Source organism: Lithobates pipiens, unplaced genomic scaffold (assembly GCF_037356315.1).
Source record: "Lithobates pipiens isolate NorthernLeopardFrog02 unplaced genomic scaffold, aLitPip1_a1.2 Scaffold_8, whole genome shotgun sequence".
In the NCBI taxonomy this organism is placed as follows: Eukaryota; Metazoa; Chordata; class Amphibia; order Anura; family Ranidae; genus Lithobates; species Lithobates pipiens.
Window position 1 is genome coordinate 599,770,764 of NW_027507903.1, and position 27,960 is coordinate 599,798,723.

General features: G+C 40.7%; 1 protein-coding gene across 1 annotated transcript in view; it reads left to right on the forward strand.

The window, feature by feature from the left end:
• The window catches only part of LOC143961280 (uncharacterized), a 74,703-nt gene that overhangs the window by 28,492 nt on the left and 18,251 nt on the right, over positions 1 to 27,960 (forward strand). The window contains exons 2-7 of the mRNA XM_077470531.1: positions 362 to 14,671; positions 16,511 to 16,612; positions 19,295 to 19,393; positions 24,617 to 24,738; positions 25,213 to 25,271; positions 27,199 to 27,347. Coding sequence (XP_077326657.1) covers positions 362 to 14,671; positions 16,511 to 16,612; positions 19,295 to 19,393; positions 24,617 to 24,738; positions 25,213 to 25,271; positions 27,199 to 27,347 — 14,841 coding nt within the window. The remainder of the gene's footprint in view (positions 1 to 361; positions 14,672 to 16,510; positions 16,613 to 19,294; positions 19,394 to 24,616; positions 24,739 to 25,212; positions 25,272 to 27,198; positions 27,348 to 27,960) is intronic.

Consider the following 27,960-nt stretch of genomic DNA (forward strand, 5'->3'; position numbering starts at 1 on the left):
GATAATTAGCTATCTACAGTGGGGACTATTTATGGCACCGATGCACGTTGGACTTATGTTTACTATTATAAATGAATTGATTGTGTTACTATTGTGCTGCACTTGTACTGTATTATTAATCCATACTTTAATATACCGAAATGATTGATCTAAACCATTACCCCCACCTTGATAAATTGCATTTTATATCTGAATTACTCACCAAATGTTATTTTACATCTGTCTGGGAGATTGGTTTGTAAAATTTTGTAACCTTTAGTAAAATATTTTTCCCTCATTTGCAGTCTCTGCCTAACTGCTAAGGTTACATAGAGGGGCAACACTTATTACTAATACATTGCACCTTTTTTTTATATTCTAGGAAGTGCAACGCAAACATCAGAACATTCTACTGAAACGTCAGTGAACATAAATAATAATGCAATGGACACAGACCCTTTGTATGATGTGAAAGCACAAGAAATTTTTACAGATTATACAACAGATGATACAACAGAAACAAAGGAAACAACAACTGTTGATGAGAATTCATCATTTACATCAACTGTGCTAGATTCTACAACTGAAAAAGCAGGAACTTCTACTTTGTCTGATGCAACAACAGAAATGTCCTCCAGTGGTGATAGCCCAACTTCAGCTGATTTAACATCAGTTTCTGAAACAACCGAAGAAACACCATTTGTCACTACTAGAAGCACAGAGGAATTATCCAGTGTTTCTGAGACATCAACAAAAATTTTTTTTTTTTCAGAAACAGCTACATCAAACATATCAACTGAACATGGTACAGCAACTGAAAACACAGAAACCTTTATCACGTCTGACGCAACAACAGAAACGTCACTCCACCCAGACACATCTACAGTAGATTTAATGACTACTCAAGAGACAACAGAAGAACCGAGTGTGTCTGATGCAACAACAGAAATGTCCTCCAGTGGTGATAGCCCAACTTCAGCTGATTTAACATCAGTTTCTGAAACAACCGAAGAAACACCATTTGTCACTACTAGAAGCACAGAGGAATTATCCAGTGTTTCTGAGACATCAACAAAAAATATATTTTTTTCAGAAACAGCTACATCAAACATATCAACTGAACATGGTACAGCAACTGAAAACACAGAAACCTTTATCACGTCTGACGCAACAACAGAAACGTCATTCCACCCAGACACATCTACAGTAGATTTAATGACTACTCGAGAGACAACAAAAGAACCGAGTGTGTCTGATGCAACAACAGAAATGTCCTCCAGTGGTGATAGCCCAACTTCAGCTGATTTAACATCAGTTTCTGAAACAACCGAAGAAACATCATTTGTCACTACTAGAAGCACAGAGGAATTATCCAGTGTTTCTGAGACATCAACAAAAAATATTTTTTTTTCAGAAACAGCTACATCAAACATATCAACTGAACATGGTACAGCAACTGAAAACACAGAAACATTTATCACGTCTGACGCAACAACAGAAACGTCATTCCACCCAGACACATCTACAGTAGATTTAATGACTACTCGAGAGACAACAGAAGAACCGAGTGTGTCTGATTCAACAACAGAAACAACCATCACCTCAGCAGATACAACACCATCTCCAGAAACAAGCACAACAGCAGACGTATCAACTGCCTTTGATACATCAGCTGAAATTATAGTTACAGTTACACATACTGAAGAAACACAAACCATGGCTGAAACAACTGCAGAATCAACACTTGTTTCCAAAGCTTCAACAGATATAAATACTTCACTGGGTTCAACAACTGATGGAATCAAAACTTCTACTGACCCAACAGCAGAAACATCACCTGGTGTTGACAGAACTGTTTCTGAAACAACAGAAGAAACAACACCGATTCCTGAAACAAGCACAGCTCCATTGTCTAGTGTATCTGATACACCAGAAGAAACAACCATTTTTCCAGAAACAGCTACATCAGATACACCAACTAAAAAAGCAGAAACATTTACTATGTCTGATGCAACAGCAGAAACATCCCTCAAGCCTGACACAACTATGGGAGATTTAACAATTATTTCAAAGACAACAGCAGATACAACTCTGGTCTCCGACATAACCACTGACATATCAAATGAGCCTGATGCAACAGCAGAAACAACACCTTTTCAGATCACCACAGCAGATACAATACTCACTTCTGAAATAAGCACAGCCACTGTAGAAACAGTGTCTGGTACAACATTGGAAACAACAACAGAAACTATTGATCCTGGCACAGCTACATCAGACGTGTCAACCGTCTTTGATACATCTGCCGAGAAAACTGTTACACCAACTGTAGAAACACATACAAAGTCGGATGCGACTGTGAAAACAATGAGTGTTCCTGAATCTACAACAGATATATATACGGTACTAGAGTCAACAACTGAAAAAGAAGAAATGTCTACATTGTCTGGCACAACAACAGACACATCAACTGCGGTTGACACAACTGCAGTGGATTTATCACCAGTTTCTGAAGCAACAGAAGGAACAACGCTGGTTCCTGAAACACACACATCTGAATTGTCCAGTGTATCTGATACCACAGGAGAAACAACAAAAGAAACTATTGCTTCTGGAATAGCTACATCAGATTTAACGACTGCGCTTGATACGACAGGTCAAACATCTGCCAAAATAGTTACAGCTACAGAGCAAGAAAGTACTATGTCTACAGCAACAGAAACAACAAGTATTGTTGAAACAGTCACATCATATGTAAGCACTGTACTGGATAGAACAATTGAAAGTTTAACAGATGTTTTCGTGACAACAGAAGATTCAACACTGGCTTCTGAAACAAGCATAACAAATGTAGAGACTGTATCTGATATAACAGTAGTAACAACAAAGGAAACTCTCGTTTCTAGTATAGCTACGTCAGAAATCTCAACTGTCCTTGATACATCAGCTGAAACAATAGTTACAGTCAAACCTACTGATACAACTGAAGAAACAACACTTGCTCCTGAGACTACATCAGATATATTTACTGTATTGGATTCAACAAGTGGAAAATTGGAAAATTCTACTTTTTCTGGCACAACATCAGAAACATCCCCCGACGCTGACACAACTGTAGCAGATTTAACAACAGTTGCCGAAACAGCAGAAGAAACAACACTGGTTTCTGAAACAAGCACATCTGAATCATCCAGTGTATCTATGCCAACAGAAAAAGCAACAATTGCTCCAGAAACAACATCAGAAATATCAACTGTACTTGATACGACTGAAAAAGCTGAAACATTTTTCACAACTGATGCAACAACAGGAATGTCTCTTAATCCTGATACAACTTCACCAACTGGTCCTGAGACAACAGCCGGTATGACCCTAGTTTCAGAAACCGCATCTGCAGTATCAAGTGTGCTTGATACAACAGCTGAAACAACATCTTCAGAAGAAGTCACACAAGATATAACAACGATATTTGGTACAACAACATCAAATGCATTAACTGCACTTGACACAACAACTGAACAAGCAAAAACATTTATCACGACTGATGCAACTGCAGAAACATCACTCCACCCTGATGTAACTACTGCAGATTTAACAATTGTTCCTGATGCAACACTAGATACAACCTTGGATTTTAAAACAACCACAGACGCAATATCAAGTGTGCTTAATACAACTGCAGAAACAACAAAGGAAACCGCTTCTCTTGGCACAGCTACATCAGATTTAATAACAGTGCTTGATACAACAGCTGAAACATCAGCCGTAATTTTTACTACAGGGGAAATTAATACTATGCCTGATGCAGCAACAGAAACAACACTTATTCCTGAAACAGCCACATCATATATAACCACCATACTTGATACAACAAGTGAAACAATGTTGACTGAGTCCAAATCCACAACAAAAACAGACATTACACTCCCTGACATCACTATAGATGATTTTACAATTGGGACAACAGTAGATACAACACTTGCTTCTGACATTACCACTGAAGTGTCAAGTGTATCAGATGGAAAAACAGAAACAAAACGTGTTCCTGATACCACTGTGGATGCAACATTGACTTCTGAAACCAGTGATTTAGAGACTGTATCTGATACAACAGTAGAAACAACAAAGGAAACTCTTATCCCTGACACAGCTACATCACAAATATCTACTGTCTTTGAGACATCAGCTAAAATTACAGTCACACCTACTGTAGAAATGCATACTGTGTCTGTAGAAACAACATTTCTTCCAGAGACTACATCGGATATATATACTGAATTTGATTCAACAACTGGAAAAGGAGAAGCTTCTACTTTGTTTTACACAACAACAGAAACATCACCCAAAGTTGACTCAACTGAAGCAAGTTTAACAGTTTCTGAAGCAACAGAAGAAACAACACTGTTTTCCGAGTCAAGCACAGCTAAATTGGCCAGTGTATTTACTACAACAGTTGAAGCAACTTTTGTTCCAGAAACAACTACATTAGATATATTAACTGCACTTGATACAACAACAGAAAAAGCAGGAACATTTACCACGTCTGACGTTACAGCAGAAACTTCACTCCACCCAGACACAACTACAGGAGATTTAACAGCTGTTCCTGAGACAACAGTAGATACAACCCTGGCTTCTGAAACAACCACATATGCGGTGTCAAGTGTGCTTGATACAACAGCAGAAACAACATTTAAAGAAACAATCACACCAGATATAACAACGCGACTTGTTACAACTGAAAAAACAGAAACATCTGCTGTGTCTGAATCAACAGCAGAAACACCCCTTCCTCTTGGAACCACCACAGCAGATTTACCAACCATTTCTGAGACAACGGTGGACATAACACCGGCTTCTGAAACAACTATTGCTGAAGCGTCAAGTGTGCCTGATACAACTGAGGCAACACTTATTCCTCATACAGCAACATCAGATCTAACCACTGTATTTGATACATCAACTGAAAAAGCAGAAACACTAACCACAACTGATGCAAAAGAAGAAACATCACTTCACCCTGACATAACTACAGGAGGTTTAACAATTGTTCCTGTAACAACAGTGGATACAACCTTGGTTTCTGCAGCATCAAGTGCGCCTGATTTGACAGTTGGAACGGCATTTACAGAAACAACACTACTTGGTACAACAACTAAAAGTGCAGAAACAACTGCCAGGTCTGAACCAACACCAGAAACATCACTTCCGTCTGATACCACCACAGCAGACTTAACAAACATTCCTGAGACAACAGCAGATATAACACTGGCTTCTGAAACAACAATGGTTGAAGTGTCAAGCGTGTCTGTTTCTGAAACAGCCACACTTGATACAACAACTTTAAAAACTGAAATGTCTACTTTGCCTGGCATGACAACTGAAACCTCAGCTGATGTTGGCACAACTGAAGATTCTACAACAGCAGAAGAAAAAACACTGGTTCCTGAAACAAGCACAATGGAGTTGTCAAGCATATCTAAAACAACAGTAGAAACTACAATTGTTCCAAAAACAGTTACGTCAGACCTAACAAACGTTCCTGAGACAACAGCAGATATAACACTGGCTTCTGAAACAACAATGGTTGAAGTGACAAGTGTAGCTGTTTCTGAAGCAGCCACACTTGATACAACAACTTTAAAAGCTGAAATGTCTACTTTGCCTGGCATGACAGCTGAAACCTCAGCAAGTGTTGGCATAACTGAAGATTCTACAACAGCAGAAGAAAAAACACTGGTTCCTGAAACAAGCACAACTGAGTTGTCAAGCATATCTAAAACAACAGTAGAAACTACAATTGTTCCAAAAACAGTTACGTCAGACCTAACAAATATTCCTGAGACAACAGTAGATATAACACTGGCTTCTGAAACAACAATGGTTGAAGTGTCGACTGTGGCTATTTCTGAAACAGCCACACTTGATACAACAACTTTAAAAGCTGAAATGTCTACTTTGCCTGGCATGACAACTGAAACCTCAGCCAGTGTTGGCACAACTGAAGATTCTACAACAGCAGAAGAAAAAACACCGGTTCCTGAAACAAGCACAACTGAGTTGTCAAGCATATCTAAAACAACAGTAGACACTACAATTGTTCCAAAAACAGTTACGTCAGACTTAACAAACATTCCTGAGACAACAGCAGATATAACACTGGCTTCTGAAACAACAATGGTTGAAGTGACAAGTGTAGCTGTTTCTGAAGCAGCCACACTTGATAAAACAACTTTAAAAGCTGAAATGTCTACTTTGCCTGGCATTACAACTGAAACCTCAGCCAGTGTTGGCACAACTGAAGATTCTACAACAGCAGAAGAAAAAACACTGGTTCCTGAAACAAGCACAACTGAGTTGTCAAGCATATCTGAAACAACAGTAGAAACTACAATTGTTCCAAAAACAGTTACGTCAGACTTAACAAACATTCCTGAGACAACATCAGATATAACACTGGCTTCTGAAACAGCAATGGTTGAAGTGACAAGTGTGGCTGTTTCTGAAGCAGCCACAGTTGATACAACAACTTTAAAAGCTGAAATGTCTACTTTGCCTGGCATGACAACTGAAACCTCAGCCGGTGTTGGCACAACTGAAGATTCTACAACAGCAGAAGAAAAAACACCGGTTCCTGAAACAACCACAACTGAGTTGTCAAGCATATCTAAAACAACAGTAGAAACTACAATTGTTCCAAAAACAGTTACGTCAGACCTAACAAACATTCCTGAGACAACAGCAGATATAACATTGGCTTCTGAAACAACAATGGTTGAAGTGTCGAGTGTGGCTATTTCTGAAACAGCCACACTTGATACAACAACTTTAAAAGCTGAAATGTCTACTTTGCCTGGCATGACAACTGAAACCTCAGCCAGTGGTGGCACAACTGAAGATTCTACAACAGCAGAAGAAAAAACACTGGTTCCTGAAACAAGCACAACTGAGTTGTCAAGCATATCTAAAACAACAGTAAAAACTACAATTGTTCCAAAAACAGTTACGTCAGACTTAACAAACATTCCTGAGACAACATCAGATATAACACTGGCTTCTGAAACAGCAATGGTTGAAGTGACAAGTGTAGCTTTTTCTGAAGCAGCCACAGTTGATACAACAACTTTAAAAGCTGAAATGTCTACTTTGCCTGGCATGACAACTGAAACCTCAGCCAGTGTTGGCACCACTGAAGATTCTACAACAGCAGAAGAAAAAACACTGGTTCCTGAAACAAGCACAACTGAGTTGTCAAGCATATCTGAAACAACAGTAGAAACTACAATTGTTCCAAAAACAGTTACGTCAGACCTAACAAACATTCCTGAAACAACAGCAGATATAACACTGGCTTCTGAAACAACAATGGTTGAAGTGTCGAGTGTGGCTATTTCTGAAACAGCCACACTTGATACAACTTTAAAAGCTGAAATGTCTACTTTGCCTGGCATGACAACTGAAACCTCAGCCGGTGTTGGCACAACTGAAGATTCTACAACAGCAGAAGAAAAAACACCGGTTCCTGAAACAACCCCAACTGAGTTGTCAAGCATATCTGAAACAACAGTAGAAACTACAATTGTTCCAAAAACAGTTACGTCAGACTTAACAAACGTTCCTGAGACAACTGCAGACATAACACTGGCTCCTGAAACAACAATGACTGACATATCAAGTGTGTCTGTTTCTGAAACAGCCACATTGGATTTAACAACCACACTTGATACAACAACTGTAAAAGCTGAAATGTCTACCATGTCTCATAGAACATCAGAGACATCATTTCACCCTGAAACTACTAGAGCAGAATTAACAACTCTTCCTGAAACCACAGTTGTTACAACACTCGATTCTGAAACAGGTGCAATAGAAATTTCGACTGTCCTTGATACTTCAGCTGAAACAACAGTCCTAATACTTACACCTTCTGTAGAAATACACACTTTGTCTGATAGAACTGTAGAAACATTTTCTCCTGAGACATCTACAAGAGAAAGATCTACTGTACTCGATACAACTGAAAAAGCAGAAACATCTACTTTGCCTGGCATGATGACGGAAACCTCAACCAATGTTGACCCAACTGCTGCAGATTTCACAACAGCAGAAGAAAAAACACCGGTTCCTGAAACAAGCACAACTGAGTTGTCCAGCATATCTGAAACAACAGCAAAAACAACAATTGTTTCAAAAACAGTTACATCAGATATACCAACTATACTTGATATTACTACTGACAAAGCAGAAACATTTACTACGTCTAATGCAGAAACATCACTTGTCACTGACACAACTACTGTAGATTTAACAATTGTTCCTGAGACAACAGTAGATACAAACCTGGCTTCTGAAACTACCACAGCTGCAGTTTTAAGTACACTTGATTCAACAGCAGAAACAACAAAGGAAACTGTTGCTTCTGGCACAGCTACACCAGATTTAACGACCGTGCTTGATACACCAGCTGAAACTTCAGTTGTAATACCTACAACTGATGCAGCAACAGAAACAACACTTGTTCCTGAAACAGCCACATTATATATAAGCACCGTGATTGATACAACAACTGAAAAAATATTGACTGTGACTGAATCCACAACAAAAAGTACACTTCTCCCTGACACCACCATAGATGATTTAACACCCGTTCTTGGGACAACAGCAGATACAACACTGGCTTTTGAAACAACTCCTGAAGTATCAAGTGTGTCTGGTGCAATGACAGAAACAATGATTGTTCCTGACACCACAGCACTGGCTCTTGAAACAAGCACAGCAGATCTAGAGACTGCATCTGACACAACAATAGGAGCAACAAAGGAAACTCTTGTTCCTAGCACAGCTACATCAGAAGTATTAACAGTGTTTTATACATCAGCTGAAACAAAAGTTACACCTACTGTAGAAATTCATACAATGCCTGGTACAACTGTAGAAGCAACACTTATTCCTGAGACTACACCACATAAATCAACTGTGCTAGATTCAACAACTGGAAAAGCAGAAATGTCTACTTTGTCCGACACAACACCAGAAACATCACTCGGTGTTGACACAACTGTAGCAGATTTAACAATAGCTCCTGAAGAAACAACACTGGTTTTGGAAACAAGCAAAGCAGAATTGTCCAGTGTACCTCATACGACAACAGAAATAACAATTGTTCCAGAAACCATTACATCAGCTTTACCAACTGTACTTGATACAACTGAAATAGCAGGAACATTTGCCACATCTGAAGCAACAGCAGAAACATCACTACCCTCAGACACAATTACAGATGTTTTAACAACGCTTACTCCTAAATATACAGCATCAGCTACTGCCAGCATACTTGATACATCAACTGAAAAAGCAGAAACACCACTTATATCTCACGCAACAGTAGAGATAACACTCCACCCAGACCCAACTACAGCAGATTCAACACTTATTCCTGTCACAGCAGCAGATACAACACTCCACCCAGTCCCAACTACAGCAGATTCAACACTTTTTCCTAGCACAGCAGCAGATACAACACTTCACCCAGACCCAACTACAGCTGAATCAACACTTATTCCTGGCACAGAAGTAGATACAACACTCCACCCAGACCCAACTACAGCAGATTCAACACTTATTCCTGGCACAGCAGCAGATACAACACTCCACCCAGACCCAACTACAGCAGATTCAACACTTATTCCTGGCACAGCAGCAGATACAACACTCCACCCAGACCCAACTACAGCAGATTCAACACTTATTCCTGTCACAGCAGCAGATACAACACTCCACCCAGACCCAACTACAGCAGATTCAACACTTATTCCTGTCACAGCAGCAGATACAACACTCCACCCAGACCCAACTACAACAGATTCAACACTTATTCCTGGCACAGAAGTAGATACAACACTTCACCCAGGCCCAACTACAGCTGAATCAACACTTATTCCTGGCACAGAAGTAGATACAACACTTCACCCAGATCTAACTACAGCTGAATCAACACTTATTCCTGTCACAGCAGCAGATACAACACTCCACCCAGACCCAACTACAGCAGATTCAACACTTATTCCTGGCACAGCAGCAGATACAACACTCCACCCAGACCCAACTACAGCAGATTCAACACTTATTCCTGTCACAGCAGCAGATACAACAATCCACCCAGACCCAACTACAGCAGATTCAACACTTATTCCTGTCACAGCAGCAGATACAACACTCCACCCAGACCCAACTACAGCAGATTCAACACTTATTCCTGGCACAGAAGTAGATACAACACTTCACCCAGGCCCAACTACAGCTGAATCAACACTTATTCCTGGCACAGAAGTAGATACAACACTTCACCCAGATCCAACTACAGCTGAATCAACACTTATTCCTGTCACAGCAGCAGATACAACACTCCACCCAGACCCAACTACAGCAGATTCAACACTTATCCCTGGCACAGCAGCAGATACAACAATCCACCCAGACCCAACTACAGCTGAATCAACACTTATTCCTGGCACAGCAGCAGATACAACACTCCACCCAGACCCAACTACAACAGATTCAACACTTATCCCTGGCACAGCAGCAGATACAACAATCCACCCAGACCCAACTACAACAGATTCAACGCTTATACCTGGGACAGAAGTAGATACAACAACAGCAACAGATACGACACTCAACCAAGACCCAACTACAGCAGATTCAACACTTATTCCTGGCACAGCAGCAAATACAACACTCCTCCCAGACCCAACTACAGCAGATTCAACGCTTATTCCTGGCACAGAAGTAGCTACAACACTCCACCCAGACCCAACTACAGCTGATTCAACACTTATCCCTGGCACAACAGCAGATACGACATTCCACCCAGACCCAACTACAGCAGATTCAACACTTATTCCTGGCACAGCAGCAGATACAACACTGCACCCAGACCCAACTACAGCAGTTTTAACGCTCATTACCAGCACAGAAGTAGCTACAACAACAGCAACAGATACAACTCTTCACCAAAAACCAACTACAGCTGATTCAACACTTATTCCTGGCACAACAGCAGATACAACACTCCACCTAGACCCAACTACAGCAGTTTTAACACTTATTCCTGGCACAGAAGTAGATACAACAACAGCAACGGATACAACACTCCACCCAGACCCAACTACAGCAGATTCAACGCTTATTCCTGGCACAGAAGTAGCTACAACAGCAACAGATGCAACACTCCACCCAGACCCAAATACAACAGATTCAACACTTTTTCCTGGCACAGCAGCAGATACAACACTAGTGACTGTACCTGATACAACAGTAGATACTCTTGTTCCTGGCCCAGCTACATCAGAAGTGTCGACCGTCCTTGATGCATCAGCTGAAACCACAGTCCCAATAGCTACAACTACTTCAGCAACCCATACTGTGTCTTATACCACTGTTGGAACAACATCTGTCCCTGAGACAACTACAGTAGATATGACCACCTTACTTTACACAAGAACTGAAAAAGGAGAAACATCTACTTTGCCCGACCTAACAACAGCAACATCACCTGGTGTTGACACAACTGCAGCAAATTTAGCGACAGTTTCTGAAGCAGCCAAAGAAACAACAAAGGTTCCTGAAACAAGCACAGCTGAGTTGTCCAGTGTATCTGAAACAACAGTAGTAACAGCAGTTTTTCCACAAACAACTCTATCAGATATATCAACCATACTTGATACTACAACTAAAACACCAGAAACATTCACCATGCCTGCTGCAACAGCAGACACATCAATCCATCCGGACACAACTGTTCCCGAGACAACAACCCTGGCTTCTGCTATAACTACTAATTCTTCTGCAACTGCAACTGGATCTACTATTGCTACTACAATGTTTACTACAATTGCAGCTGAGTTTACAGCTACTACCATAGTCCTTAGTACAGCTGTAAATGGATATACTACTGCAACGACTTTGGCTCCAACTGCATCTGAAATCACTATAGCCACTACAACCCCTATTACAGCTGTAGATGAAACTGCTGCTACTACTACAGCTCTAACTACAACACAAGCTGAATCAACTAGTACTTTGATTTCAACTGCAGCTGAAACTCTTACTCCTACCTCTATAACCCGTACTACAATTAAAGCTGAAACGTCTGTAGCTAACACAACTCCTATTACTGCTACTACCATAGTCCTTAGTACAGCTGTAAATGGATATACCACTGCATCGACTTTGGCTCCAACTGCAGCTGAAATCACTATAGCTACTACAACCCCTATTACAGCTACAGATGAAACTACTGCTACTACTACAGCTCTACCTACAACACAAGCTGAATCAACTAGTACTCTGATTTCAACTGCAACTGCAGCTGAAATTCTTACTCCTACCTCTACAACCCCTACTACAATTAAAGCTGAAACGTCTGTAGCTAACACAACTCCTATTACAACCGAAACTGCTGTTACTGGTACAACTCCTACTACAACTGCAGCTAAATCTCCTACCACTACTGCAATTCCCACTGCAACATCAGCTGTGACTACCACAACTCCTACTACAGTGCCAGTTGAATCTACTGCTCATACTCTGATTCCAACTGCAGCTGGATCTACTAATGATTTTACTTCAATCCATCCTACAACCACACTTACCACTACTGTGGCTTATACAACGCCTATTACAACTCCAGTTGAAACTCCTATGACTACATTGACTAACATTGCAACTTCAGATGGATCTATCACTATTACCACTGTTTCTCCTACAACTGCTGCTGAAACTACTATAGCCACTGCAACTCCTACAAAAACTGCATCTACAACTATTGCTTCTACAATGACTCCTACTGTGACTGCAGCTGAAGCTACTATAGCCACTGCAACTCCTACGAAAAATGCATCTGAATCTATTGCTTCTACAATGACTTTTACTACGACTGCAGCTGAAACTACTGCTACTACCATAATTCCTACTACAACTGCGGCTGAAACTACTACGGCCACTGCAACTTCTACAAAAACTGCATCTGAAACTATTGCTTCTACAATGACTCCTACTATGACTGCAGCTGAAACTACTTTTACTACCACAATTCCTACTACAATTGCAGCTGAGACAACTGCTACTACCACAACTCCTACTACTACTGCAGCTGAAACTACTGCTACTACCACAACTCCTTCTACACCTGCAGCTGAAACTACTCCTGCTACCACAGCTCCTACCACAACTGCAGCTGAAACTACTCCTGCTACCACAACTCCTACTATAATTGCAGCTGAAACTACTGCTGCTACCACAACTCCTACTACGACTGCAGTTGAAACTACTGCTACTACCACAACTCCTTATACAACTTCAGCTGAAACTACTGCTACTACATCAACTCCTACTACAGCTGCAGCTGAAACTACTGCTACTACCACAACTCCTTATACAACTGCAGCTGAAACTACTGCTACTACATCAACTCCTACTACAGCTGCAGTTGAAACTACTGCTACTACCACAACTCCTACAACAACTGCAGCTGAAACTACTGCTACTACCACAACTCCTACTATGACTGCAGCTGAAACTACTGCTACTACCCCAACTCCTTATACAACTGCAGCTGAAACTACTGCTACTACATCAACTCCTACTACAGCTGCAGTTGAAACTATTGTTACTACCACAACTCCTACAACAACTGCAGCTGAAACTACTGCTACTAGCACAACTCATACTACGACTGCAGCTGAAACTACTGCTACTACCACAACTCCTACTACGACTGCGGTTGAAACCACTGCTACTACCACAACTTCTACTACAATTGCAGCTGAAACTACTGCTACTACCACAACTCCTTCTACAACTGCAGCTGAATCTACTCCTGCTACTACAACTCCTACTACAATTGCAGCTGAAACTACTCCTACTACCACAATCCCTACTACAACTGCAGCTAAAACTACTGCTACTACCACAACTCCTTCTACAACTGCAGTTGAAACTACTGCTACTACCACAACTCCTACAACAACTGCAGCTGAAACTACTGCTACTACCACAACTCCTACTACAACTGCAGCTGAATCTACTCCTGCTACTACAACTCCTACTACAACTGCAGCTGAAACTACTCCTACTACCACAACCCCTACTACAACTGCAGCTAAAACTACTGCTACTACCACAACTCCTTCTACAACTGCAGTTGAAACTACTGCTACTACCACAACTCCTACAACAACTGCAGCTGAAACTACTGCTACTACCACAACTCCTACTACAACTGCAGCTGAATCTACTCCTGCTACTACAACTCCTACTACAACTGCAGCTGAAACTACTCCTACTACCACAACCCCTACTACAACTGCAGCTAAAACTACTGCTACTACCACAACTCCTTCTACAACTGCAGTTGAAACTACTGCTACTACCACAACTCATACTACAACTGCATCTGAAACTACTCCTGCTACCACAACTCCTACTACAACTGCAGCTGGAACTACTTCTACTACCACAGCTCCTACTACCACTGCAGCTAAAACTACTCCTACTACCACAACTCCTACTACAACTGCAACTGAAACTACTCCTGCTACCACAACTCTTACTACAACTGCAGCTAAAACTACACCTACAACAACTACCACTACTACTACTACAACTACTACTACTACTGCTACAACTACTCGTAAGTATTTGTAGCATTATGTGTTTCACTTTAAAGTCTAAGTTAACCTTTACAAAAAAAAATTATAAATGCACATATTTTTTCAAGAAAAATTGTATTTTTTATTTATTCCTGCAGCAGCCTGGAAAGCTTTGCACCCTTGATCAGTAGATCACTGGTGGAATGTGGGCTGCTGTAGATGTGTCCTCCCAGCTGTCAGCCCTTACTTCTGTACAGGCTTTCTATTTGAAAGGCATAGAACATGCCAGTGGACTATGACAGCGCTCAACAGTGCACCCTGCAGCCCTTTGAAACTAAAAGCCCATCCTCTATTGTGGAAGATTGTACTTGTAGTGTATTTATTCACAATCATTTGTGAATGAATGATGCGGCTGTTGGGGTTAAGTTCTGCATCAAATTGTCAAAAACTCAAAAGTACCCCCCCCCCTCATGACCAGGTCATTTTTTGCGATACGGTGCTGTTACTTTAACTGACAACTGAGCGGTCGTGCGGCGCTGTACCCAAATAATATTTTTGCTATTTTTTTTTCTCACACAAATAAAGCTTTCTTTTGGTGGTATGCGCTCTGCGCTTTAAACAAAAAACTAACAAAAAAAATGTTTTTGGAAAAAATAAAAAAATATTTTTTTAATCTCTGCTATAAAATATATCCAGTAAAAAATGAAGTCTCTTCATCAATTTAGACCAATATGTAGTCTGCTACATATTCTTGGTAAAAAAAAAAAAAAAATCACAATTATCATATATTGATTGGTTTGCGCAAAAGTTATAGCGTCAACAAACTATGGAATATTTTTTTTTTTTACTAGCAATGTCAGCGATCAGCGATTTATAGAAGGGCTGCCATATTGCGTCGGACAAAGCTGACACTTTTGGTACTCTTTGGGGACCAGTGATACTAATACAGTGATGTACTGTACTAATGCACGCTTCCCAACTTTTTGAGGAATGAGGGACACCTAACAGCAAAAGTATGCAGGCACAGGACACACCCCTGACCACGCCCCCTTAAAGGAGTATTATACAAAAAAACAAACAAAGATTGGTTAAACCCACAAGTGCTTTTTTTTTTACCACTACTGTTCCTTTATTTTGGCTTTTGCAATTTACAAATGAGTCATTTAGAAATCAGATGAAAGGTTTAGGGCTGGAAAACACTGTTTGATAGATAAAAAGTGCATTTTATATACAACTATATAGATCAGACCAAAATGAGGGACAAATGAGGAGGAATAAGGGACAGAGGGACATTGCTCCATATCTGGGATAGTCCCTTGAAATCAGGGACAGTTGCGAGCTGTGCTAATGACATAGTGAATGAATGGCTAGGGAGGCATTAACATCAGGGGAGAGCAAAGGGTTAAATGTGTTCCTAGGGAGTGCTTACTCACGGTGCTTTGACTAGGGGAAGGCAAAGATCCATTATCCTGCTTTGCAGAAACACAGGATCAAAACCTTCCCCGCTGACACAGAACGACAATCTGCCTTGTTTACATAGGCAGACTGCCGTTCTGCTTGTGTCCCGAAATGATCGATGGGTCCGCTGGACCTGCTGATTGGCTCCCGCTGTGTCCAATCACAGTGGGAGTGGGTCGCCGGCAGGGCTAGCACACACCCCAGACCCGAAAGTGACAGATCGAATACTAGGTACAGTACATGATCTGGCACAGAGCGGCTGCCCTGCCGCAGTAAATGTACATAGGGCGATCGGTATTTATATATGTATTTTTGTTTGTATATATTGCCCCTATGCTGGAGTTTAGCTTAAAGCAAAGTCATGGTATGATAATCAATAATTAATTTGCCTTTCTTCCTGCCTTTTACATTCTCTTCCACAGCCACCTGCAGAAACGGAGGTACATATGAGGGAACCAAGTGCGTTTGCCTGGAAGCGTTCTATGGGCCTCTGTGTGAGATCCCCGTGGATAGAGTTCCAATAGGTAAGTGTTCAAATGCTTCTTTAAGCGTATCTATGGTCAAAATGTAAAACCATATATTTATTTCCACGTTGATTATTTTCAGTTGTTTCTAGCCTACTCCTATTAACCACTCAACCTCTTGAAGATTCACCACCCTTCATGACCAGGCCATTTTTTGGCCTGATACGGCACTGCGTTACTTTAACTGACAACTGCGCGGTCATGCAACGCTGTACACAACTAAAACCAATGTCCTTTTTATCCCATCAATAGAGCTTACTTTTGATGGTATTTGATCACCAATGCATTTTTTTTTGCGCTACAAACAACAACAAAAAAACTGACAATTAAAAAAAAATCTGTTTTACTTTCTGCTATAAAACACATCCAATAAAATTTTTAAAAAAACAATCAAATTTCTTCATACATTTAGGCCAATATGTATTCTGCTACATATTTTGTTAAAAAAAATCCCAATAAGTGTATATTAATTGGTTTGTGCAAAAGTTATAGCGTACACACACTACATATACTGATTTTTTTACTTTTTTTTTTACTAGTAATGGGGGGGATCAGCGACTTATAGCGGGACTGCAATAGTGCGGTGGACATTCTGACACTAACTGACACTTTTGACAGTTTGTGGGAGCCAGTAACACTAATACAATGATCAACGCTAAAAATATGCACCTTCGCTGTACTAATGACTCATGGCTGGGAAGGGGTTAAACAGCTAGGGTGATCAAAGTGTTAAACATGTGCCTAGCCAGTGTTGCGTGAAACGCATTCGTTTTTTTATCCTTTTTTTCCATATTTGATATGTGACTGCATTTGGAATTTATCGACCAATAAAGATGCCATTTCTCTGACGTGCGGCCATCCAGGAACTTCCTTTCATTTTCTGAAGGGAACTCTACCCAAATGGACACAAATAGCAAAAAAAAAAACTGGCAAGGTTATAACCCTCCTTATACTCTATCTACCAAATGTACCTAATTTTGACATAGTGTCAGATTCTCACAATCTCCAATACAACAAAATTCAGACTGGGAGAGCCAATCAGGTGTGCTGCGTGCAAACATGATGACGAGGAACAAGGTAATAGGAGGAGAGAGTAGAGTAACAATATGAAAAGCTCATCCATCTGCTGCTTCTTCTTTCACTGTCCAGTCACAGGCTGGGGAAAGATCAAGGCCTGAAAGTGTTACTTAACCACTTGACCTCTGGAAAATTGACCCCCTTTATAACCAGGCTGGGGGGGGCAGAACAACCAACATTACACCCCCCACTCCCCCTTGGGAGACACAGGCAATGACGATCACCTTACCTAGTGCTGGCATGGAGGAGACACGGAGGCAGGGAGAAGGAAGAGCCGGGCTGCTCCAGTGGGGACACAGACATTCTCCTTCCGGACAATTGGAACCCAGAAGTGTGTCCCGAGACACGATTGGCCAGGGAGTCATGAGACTCCCTTGCCAATAGAGGCTTCCTGATTGGCTGGGAGGAGAATGTGTCAGAATAGTGAATATTCATTCACTAGTGTCCCACAACTAGGTGGGTTCAGGGCACATTGCTCTGCTCCCCAAGCCCACCCTGTTTTGAAGACTATTAGAGCCTCAGCACATGTGCTTCAAAAAAACACTTCCCCACCATTGGAATCCGTAGTCCGGCATCTCTGCATGATGATCAGGGGGCTGGGTGTATTTATGGGGGCGGCACCCGTTTGCCCCTTATGAAGCAGCCACCACGGCATTGTACCCAAATAAAATCAATGTCTTTTTTTCCCCACAAATTGAGTTTTCTTTAGGTGATATTTGATCACCTCTGCACTTTTTATATTTCCAGTATAGACAAAAAAAGACAATTTTGAAAAAAAAAAAATAATTTTACATTCTGCTATAAAACAAATCTAATAAAAAAATTGGAAAAATGTAATTTTCTCATTAATTTAGAACCAATATGTATGCTGCTTTGGTTAAAAAAAAAAAAATGATATGATATTACATTTTTGGTTTCGGGTTTAACAACACTTTAACTCCAGCAGCAAAAAAAAAAAAAAACAGGTCTTTACTCTCCTGCTAGACAGAGATATGTTTGTAGCAGAGCTATCTAACTCGAATGCCCTGTACACACGACCAGTTATCCTATCGGAATAAGCACTGAAGGTTTTTTCTGACAGAGTTCCGACGGAATTCCACTGTGACTGTCTTGCGTACACACGATCACACCAAAGTCCTTCCGTCAAGAATGCGGTGACGTACAACACGTACAACGGGACTAGAAAAAGGAAGTTCAACAGCCAGTAGCCAATAGCTTCCGTTTTGTACTTGCTTCAGTGCATGCGCTGTTTTTGGTCCTTCGGAACAGCATATAGACGAGTGATTTTCCCGATAGGAATTGGTTCAGTCGGAAATATTTAGAACATGTTCTATTTCTAGGTCCGTCAGAATTTTCGACGTAAAAAGTCCGATGAGGCATACACATGATCGGAATATACGATGAAAAGCCCCCGTCTGACTTTTTCTGTCGGACATTCCGCTCGTGTGTATGCTGCTTTAGGGCTGGATGAACAGAAACAGAACTCCTTTTGGCTCCAATACATGCATTTTATCTGTATATTTGTCCCTTTTCCTTTAAGTTAAAAAATGGTATGATAATTGTTCATTTATTTGCCTTTTCTGACTTTTAAATTCTCTTCCACAGACTGCAGAAATGGAGGTACCGATGACGGAACGAAGTGTGTTTGTCTAGAAATGTTCTACGGGACTTACTGTGAGAATACCATCGATAGAGTTCCGCCTGGTAAGTGTCTGAATGTTACTTACCTCTGGGTAAAATGTAAAATCATTTATTTATTTCCATATTTCCACATTGTATCCCACTTTGTAAATATCTCCACACATTGCCTTCTGAGGTGCTGAGGGGAGGAGGTTCAGCATGGGGAGTCATAGTTATATAGTTACATAGTGGGTGAGGTTGAAAAAAAGACTCAAGTCCATCAAGTCCAACCCATGTGTGTGATTATATGTCAGTATTACATTGTATATCCCTGTATGTTGCGGTCGTTCAGGTGCTTATCTAATAATTTCTTGAAACTATCAATGCCCCCCGCTGAGACCACCGCCTGTGGAAGGGAATTCCACATCCTTGCCGCTCTTGCCATAAAGAACCCTCTATGCAGTTTAAGGTTAAACTGCTTTTCTTCTAATTTTAGTGAAAGGCTGCGGGTCTTATTAAATTACCTTTGGCGGAAAAGTTTTATCCCTATTGTGGGATCACCAGTATGGTATTTGTACATTTAAATAATTTCCCCTCTCAAGCGTCTCTTCTCCAGAGAGAATAAGTTCAGTGCTCACAACCTTTCTTCATAACTAATATCCTCCAGACCCTTTATTAGCTTTGTTGCCCTTCTTTGTACTCACGCCATTTCCAGTACATCCTTCCTGAGGACTGGTGCCCAGAACTGGATAGCATACTCCAGGTGCGGCCAGACCAGAGTCTTGTATAGTGGGAGAATGATCATTTTATCTCTGGAGTTGATCCCCTTATTAATGCATGCCAATATTCTGTTTGCTTTGTTAGCAGCAGCTTGGCATTGCATGCCATTGCTGAGCCTATCATCTACTAGGACCCCAGGTCCTTTTCCATCCTAGATTCCCCCAGAGGTTCTCCCCCCGGTGTTTAGATTGTGTTCATATTTTCTCACCCAAATGCATTATTTTACATTTTTCTACATTAAAACTCATTTGCTATGTGGTTGCCCACCCCATTAATTTGTTCAAATCTTCTTGCAAGGTTTCCATATCCTGCAGAGAAGTTATTGCCCTGCTTAGCTTAGTATTGTCTGCAAATACAGAGATTGAGATGTTTATCCCATCCTCCAGGTTGTTTATGAATACATTTAATAGGATTGGTCCCAGCACAGAACCTTGGGGGACCCTACTACTCACCCCCAACTATTCCGTGTATTCCCTATTTATCACCACCCTCTGAACTCACCCTTGTAGCCAGTTTTCAATCCATGTCCTCGCCCTATGGTCCATGCCAACTGACCTTTCTTTGTACAGTAAACGTTTATGGGGAACTGTATCAAATGCTTTCGGTCAGTACAGGAATCACTGTTTGTAGGCAGCAATGTACCATGGGGCATGTAGTCCTTTGAAATTGAGGGGAAGCTTATTTTATTTTGCTGAAAACCTCAAAAAAAAATCACATGGAAGCCCCCCATTATACTATAACTATGATTAAAAAGTGGAAGGAACCTATAGGCCATTTAGTCCTGGATTTTTACAGAATAACCACCGAATACAGTGATACAGACAATAGAAAATCGTAGTGAATAATAGCAGAGACAGTCTTAAGGCCCGTACACACGGTCGGACTTTTTGACAACAAACATGCAAATTAGCTGTTTTGGAGCAACATCCGACTGTGTGTACGCTCCATCGGACAAACTTTTTCTGTTTTGATCGGACTTTTGTTGGCTGTGCGAACAGACAAACTTTCTGACAACAAAAGTCAGATGGAGCAAAGTCCGACCGCGTGTATGCAAAAGCATCGGACTTTTGTACAAGGTACAAACACGCATGCTCAGAACCAATGCAAAAGATCAGACTACAATACAGAAGTGGACCAAAGGTGGCGCTGGAGTCATTGAACGTCCTCTTTTGAAGTGGCGTCAGTACATTGTGATGTCACTACGTTCGTGTTTGTTGTTAAAAAGTCCGACCGTGTGTATGCAATACAAACTTGTGGACTACGCCCTTTGTACAAAAGTCCACGGGAAAGTTTGTACAAAGTCCGATCGTGTGTATGAGGCTTTATTCACATTAAAAATATCCAACAAGTTTTACAACTAAACAAGTAGAGAGACATTGCCAGACACAGGAAAGGTTGCAGGTTCAGACTATACTGATTTTTCTAACATGATCTCACTCAGCACTAACCGTAAGGCATAAGGCAGACAAAAGTGCTAACCACTTGGCCATGTGCCGCCCATAGCAAGCCAATATATAGCCTCTAAAGTGAAATTCAAGCAATCAAAATGTGTAAAAAAAATAAAATAAAAATGAAAAAATTCTGATCACTTCCACAAAGCAGTACAATATTACTATGGTAATACTGTATTGCTCTGGTCACATTGTGTTAAAAAATATATAAAATAAAAAAAAAATAGTAAATTTTAATAAAAAAGAAATATTATAAAAAAAAAAATATATATATATATTATTTTATTTTTACATACTGTCACCAGTCAGTGTCCCTGGCACCCCCACACCAGCTATATGATGATGCTGTACTGCACTGACAGTATGTAAAAAAACAAACAAAAAAAACTTTTTCATTCATATTTTACAAAAAATTGTGACAAAAATATTAAATACGTCAATAAACTCCCCATGCCTCTTACTAAATATTAGAGATGGGCCAAACACCCCCTGTTCGGTTCACAACAGAACTACCGAACAGGGGAAATGTCTTGACACAAACGGCGAACCCTATTGAAGTCTATTGGAGCCAAACAGGAAAAATCAAATGTGCCTATTTTGAAGGCTTATATGCAAGTAATTGTCCATAAAAGGGGTGTGAGGTTCCGGGTACTGCCTTGGGGGACATGTATCAATGTAAACATTTTTTTTTTTTTAGAACAATTGTTTTTTTACAGGAGCGTTGATTTTAACGATGCTTAAAGTGCAACAATAAAAATATAAAAATCCTTTAAATATAATGTATGGGGTGTCCCCTTAGTCTACCTGTAAAGTGGTGCACCTGTATCATGTATTGAACCTGCTGCAGAAAAAAATTATATTTCTAAAGAAAAAAAAAACAAGTCAAATCACATTGAAATTGACTTGTGGTTGCAATTGCTAGCACCTGGCTATTTAAAAAAAATGAATATGCATGGAAAGTAGACAGTCCTTGAGGTCTGATAAGGACTTTAAGAGGAACCCCTTGCCAAAATAAAAAAATGGAGTGGGGTCCCCATCAAAATCCATACCATACCCTTATCTGAGCATGCAACCTGGTAGGACAGAAAAAGGTGGGGGGGGGGGGGGTGAGCAAGCGCTGAACCATACCAGGCCATATGCCCGCAACACGGGGGGGGGGCTTGATTTGGGGGGGTGCTTTGGGCTCCATGTTGACGGGGAAAAAGGTCTCTTCCCCACAACCACAACCTTGGGCTGTGGTTGTGGGGGTATGCAAGCAGGAGGCTTAGCGGACTCTCAGACCCCCAGATCCAGCCCCCACATGTGAACAAATATGGAGTACATAGTACCCCTACCCATTCATAAAAAAGTGTCAAAAAGTAATAAAAATACAAAGACAGTTTTTGACAACTCCTTTATTAAAAAATAAAAAAAACATTGCGCTTGATGTAAATCCATCGCCAATCACACCATCTACCGTACCTGGAAAAAAATTGCTCTGCACTCATTGATGGCCGACTGCCTAATGCCTCCTCTGCCGTTTGACAGTTCTTATATGGGTAAGGGCAGGGCCACCTAGCAATGTCAAATGGTGACCCCGCCCCCCTTGTGTGACGTCACAGACTGGTGCTTGCTGGGTCGGTGACGTCACAAGGTGGTGGTGTCAAGCGGCAGAGGAGGCATTAGGTGGTCAGCCATTTATGAGTGAACAGCATTTGTTTTTTCTTTTTTACATGGGGCAGGTGGCGCGACTGGTGATGGATTTACATGGGGGACACTGTTTTTTTTTATTTTTTAATAAAGGAATTGTCAAAAACTGTCTCTGTGTTTTCATTACCCATATTTACTCACATGGGGAAACAGGATCTGGGGGCCGCTTTCTTAAAATGGGCTTCTAGATTCTGATAAGTCTCTTGCTCGCAGACACCCACAACCACCGTCCAGGGTTGTGGGTAAGAGACCATTGTCCCCACCAACATGTGGATAAGGTGCTTTACATGTTGAGGGCATGTGGCCTGGTATAATTCTGGAGTGAGGGCTCTCTCATCCCCCCCTTTCCTGACCTTCCAGGCTGCATGCTCAGATAAAGGTCTGGTATGGACTTTGGGGGAACCCCCTGCTGTAATTTTTTTAAATCATGGCGTGGGGTTCCCTTTAAAATCCATACCAAGAGGGGGGGGGGACCTACACTGTATTGTTTTCATCATTTTTTTGCCACCAAATATTTTTTTTAAATTCAGTTTTCAGTGTGGAAGCCTATTGGCAGCTGATGACTCATTGGTTGTTAAGGACGCCCCAGCCAGCTTCCCAGCCCCACTCCTTAACAACCAGATTTTACTGCACCGTGATTGGAGAAAGCTTCCCCCAATCACAGGCAAAGAATGCACTGTGGAGCATGTAATGCATTGCAGGGCATTTGGTGGGGTGAACAGCCTGCAAATTCGGGTGTTCCCCCGAACGGGGGCGAACAGGCACTGCTATTCTTGGGCCGAACCATTCGCACAACTCTACTAAATAACTTGGACTGTCTACTTTCCAAACTTATGCTTGGGCCGAACCATTCGCCTGACTCTACTAAATACCTTGGACTGTCTACTTTCCTAAAAGGGTCAATTGGGGGGTATTTATACTGGCCTTTTATTTTTGGGCTTCAAGAAATTAGGCCATCAGTACATCAGGACTGATCATTTTTCATATATATATATATATATATATATATATATATATATATATATATACACTATAGTTTGTGGATTTTTTAAACTTTCCTACAGACTAAATAATAAACACTGATTTGAGTTATCTTCACCAAAGAAATGTAGCAGATTTTTTGTTTATTGAGCACAAAATAAAAAAAAAACCCAATGGTGATTAAATAGCACCAAAAGAAAGCTCAATTTGTGTGAAACAAAATAATACACATTTTTCAATGAATACAATGTTGCATGGGCGCACAATTGTCATGGAACAACGCTGAAAGCTGAAAATTGGCCTGGGCAGGAAGGGGGAAAAAATGCCCGGTATTGAAATGGTTAAGCATAGATTGTACAGCTGTAACAATTTCATAACATTTGTTTTAACTCTTTCTGTCCCATAGTCAAGTCTGTTGACACCACTGTGAAGGTTGAGCTAAAAATCACAAACAAAAATTTTACAGAGGAACTGAAAGACCCCACAACAGAAGAATATAAGGATTTTGAGGCTCAGTTTAAAACAGAGGTGAGTGATTGAAACTTTTTATTATAGGACAGTCACATACCTCCCAACTTTTTGAGATAGGAGCAAGGGGCACCGTTAGCAAAAGTATGTAGGCATTGGACACACCCCCTACCACGCCCCCCTAAAGGACAATTATACCAAAAAAAAATATTGCCAAAACCAACTAGTATTTTTATTTACCACTGCTATTCCTTTATTCTGGCGTTTGAAATTTACAAATGCAGCAATTTAAAAATTGGATGAAAGGTTTAGTACTGGAAAACACTTTTTGAAAGATAAAAAGTGAATATTATATATAACATTATACATCAGACCAAAATGAGGGACAAATGGGGAGGGAAGAGGGACAGAGGGGCTTTATTACAAATCAGGGGCAGTCCCTCAAAACCAGGGGCAGTTGGGAGCTATGCAAACACAGTAATTTATCTTAGGACCAGCATGACATATAATTAATTATCACGTCTTTCCATGCAGATGAGATCGGTCTATTCCAGCGTCCCCGGATACAAAGATATCAACATTACGGAAATCCTGTAAGTTTATCAACAGCAGGGATTTTAAGTTGTGGCCAGGCTTTTGAAATACAGACATTTCCATATTCTTAAACCACAAATAAACTTTGAAACAAGCCTTCACTCATCTCTGTAGCTACAGTCACTGTTATGTAATTCATCCCCAAATTTTACAGCAGATTTACTTTCACCTTTTCTCATCTCCCTTATTCGGCTGCATTCACACTGTGTAGCATGTGAGTGCGTGAACAATTTATTTAAAAAAATAAGCCAAGGCTTTAAAATTGCTTTAATAAAGCAGTCAAATACACATGAATGTTCTTTTCAGGCACCCCTGCCCTGACAGCACAACAACACGCCTCCAACCTTCTGATTGGATAATAAAGGAACATTAGCATATTATTTAGGTCATCTTTCTGCTCACTATTCTTGCTCCTCTTGCCAGCATGTTCTCTGTCAGCACCACTGCATACAATAGAGCAGTGATGGAGAGCCTTGGCACCCCAGATGTTTTAGTACCTCTCCAGTACCTTCTCAGCCAATAGAAACATGTCTGTGTATACTGTGTGTACATGTATGTGTATACTGTGTGTGTGTGTGTGTGTGTATATTGTATGGCCCCATAATCTCGGAGTGCCTGGGGGCCCCATAATCTCCATTGCCCGGTGGCCCCATGAGTTGTCAGTCCGCCCCTGACCCCAGGGTGATTGGAAGGGAAGTTATTAGACTTTTGCCCAATGGAAAATTTTGTTTAGTTTCGGTTCATTGTCATTCGTAAAATACATATTTTAGTTCTGTTATATTCGTTATGTTACGTTAGTATGTTTTCGGATAATTTGTTATTATTCGCAGAGTGTCGATATTCGTTATACTGAATATCGAATCATGTCGAATTAATTCGTTATATGCGCTATAATTTTGTTCGTATTCGTTGAAATTCGCTATTTATGTATGTATTGACATTCGTGATAATGATTCATAGTTTGGAAAGTCGTTTGTTTATTGAATCTTTTAACACACACAATGACAACGTCTCTTCTCCTCGGCTCAAATACAATACAACACCCTTCTAAGCCCCTGTACACACGGTCGGAGATTTCGACAACCAAATCCATCGGATTTTGTCCATCGGATCTTGTCTGAAACTGTTGCATACACACGGTCGGACTAAGTTGTCGAAAAATCCGATCATTCAGAACGTGATGACGTCATTTCGTTACGATGGGACTACATTCAGGCTAGCAGCCAATACCTTTGATATAGGAATTTGATCTGAGCATGCGTGGCACTTGGTCCGATCAAAATTCTCTACACATGATCGGAGTATGTCCGATCGAACCAGTTGGTCGGAAAATATTTCCAACAAGTTGGAAAATTGGGTCCGACGGATATTCCGACGGAATCAGTCCGATGCATACCACACACAGTCGGATTATCCGACAACACGGTCCGATAGGACACATTCCGACGGATTCTCCGACCGTGTGTACAAGGGCTAACTCAATTCTCAGGAATACACTTTGCCAGTAATCCATCCTCCGGCACAAAATGAATCAGCTGATTGGACTATAAGATTTACTTTGAGCTGACCTTTTGTTTCATTAGATCTTTAAAGAATTACCAAATCACGTCAAATTCATTCGTTATATCCGCTATAATTTCTTTCATATTCCTTGTAATTCGTTATTTTTTTATTCGGAACATTCGGATGCATCCGAATATCCAAAAGATGCAACATTCGGCCGAATTTCGATTTGCTACGAAACGAATTGCACAAGCCTAGAAGTTATAGCTCTTCAATCGTTTGCAGATTTGAACAGATGATACAATTGAAGCTCATGTGGCCACCATTACACTTGGCCACTTGGCAATTACGAAAGTTAAAATAAAAAATTAGTTAAAATATTGTCAGTACCCAGCAATATCATACATTCTTTATCTGTGGCAGGAGTGGCAGCGTTATTGTAAATCATGACGTGATTGTGGAGATAGAATACAGAACAGATGTGCCTGTAGAGGATAAGTACGAGGAGATATTAGGCGACATCAGAGAGAAGGTGCAAGCAGTGAAGACGGAGCAGAACTGCACAGGAAATGGTACGTTTGCAGATTCCTTTAACCTTAAACTGATTTCCATAATGTAACTGTTCTCACTTTCATTACTACAGCACACACTGTTTTGGATTTTGATATGCTTTAAGTTTATGTTAATCCCCACCTTGTAAAACAACCCTTTTGCGTTAAAATAGAAATTAACCTCTTGCTTACAGGGCACTTAAACCCCCCTCCTGCCCAGACCAATTTTCAGCTTTCAGCGCTGTCACACTTTGAATGACAATTGCGCGGTCATGCAACACTGTACTCAAATGACATTTTTATCATTTTTCACACAAATTGAGCTTTTCTTTTGGTGGTATTTAATCACCACTTGGCTTTTTATTTTTTTGCTAAACAAACAAACAAAAAAAAAAAACATGTTTCATAGTTTGTTATAAAATTTTGCAAACAGGTATTTTTTCCCCTTCATTGATATTCGCTGATGAGGCTGCACTGTTGGGCTGCACTGATAGGCACTGATGGGCACAGATAAGGTGACACTGATAGGCACAGATAAGATGGCACTGATGGGCAGTGAAAAGATGGTGCTGATGGGCCCTGATGGGTGGTACTGGTGGGTGGCACTGATGAGTGCCACTGATAGGTGGCACTG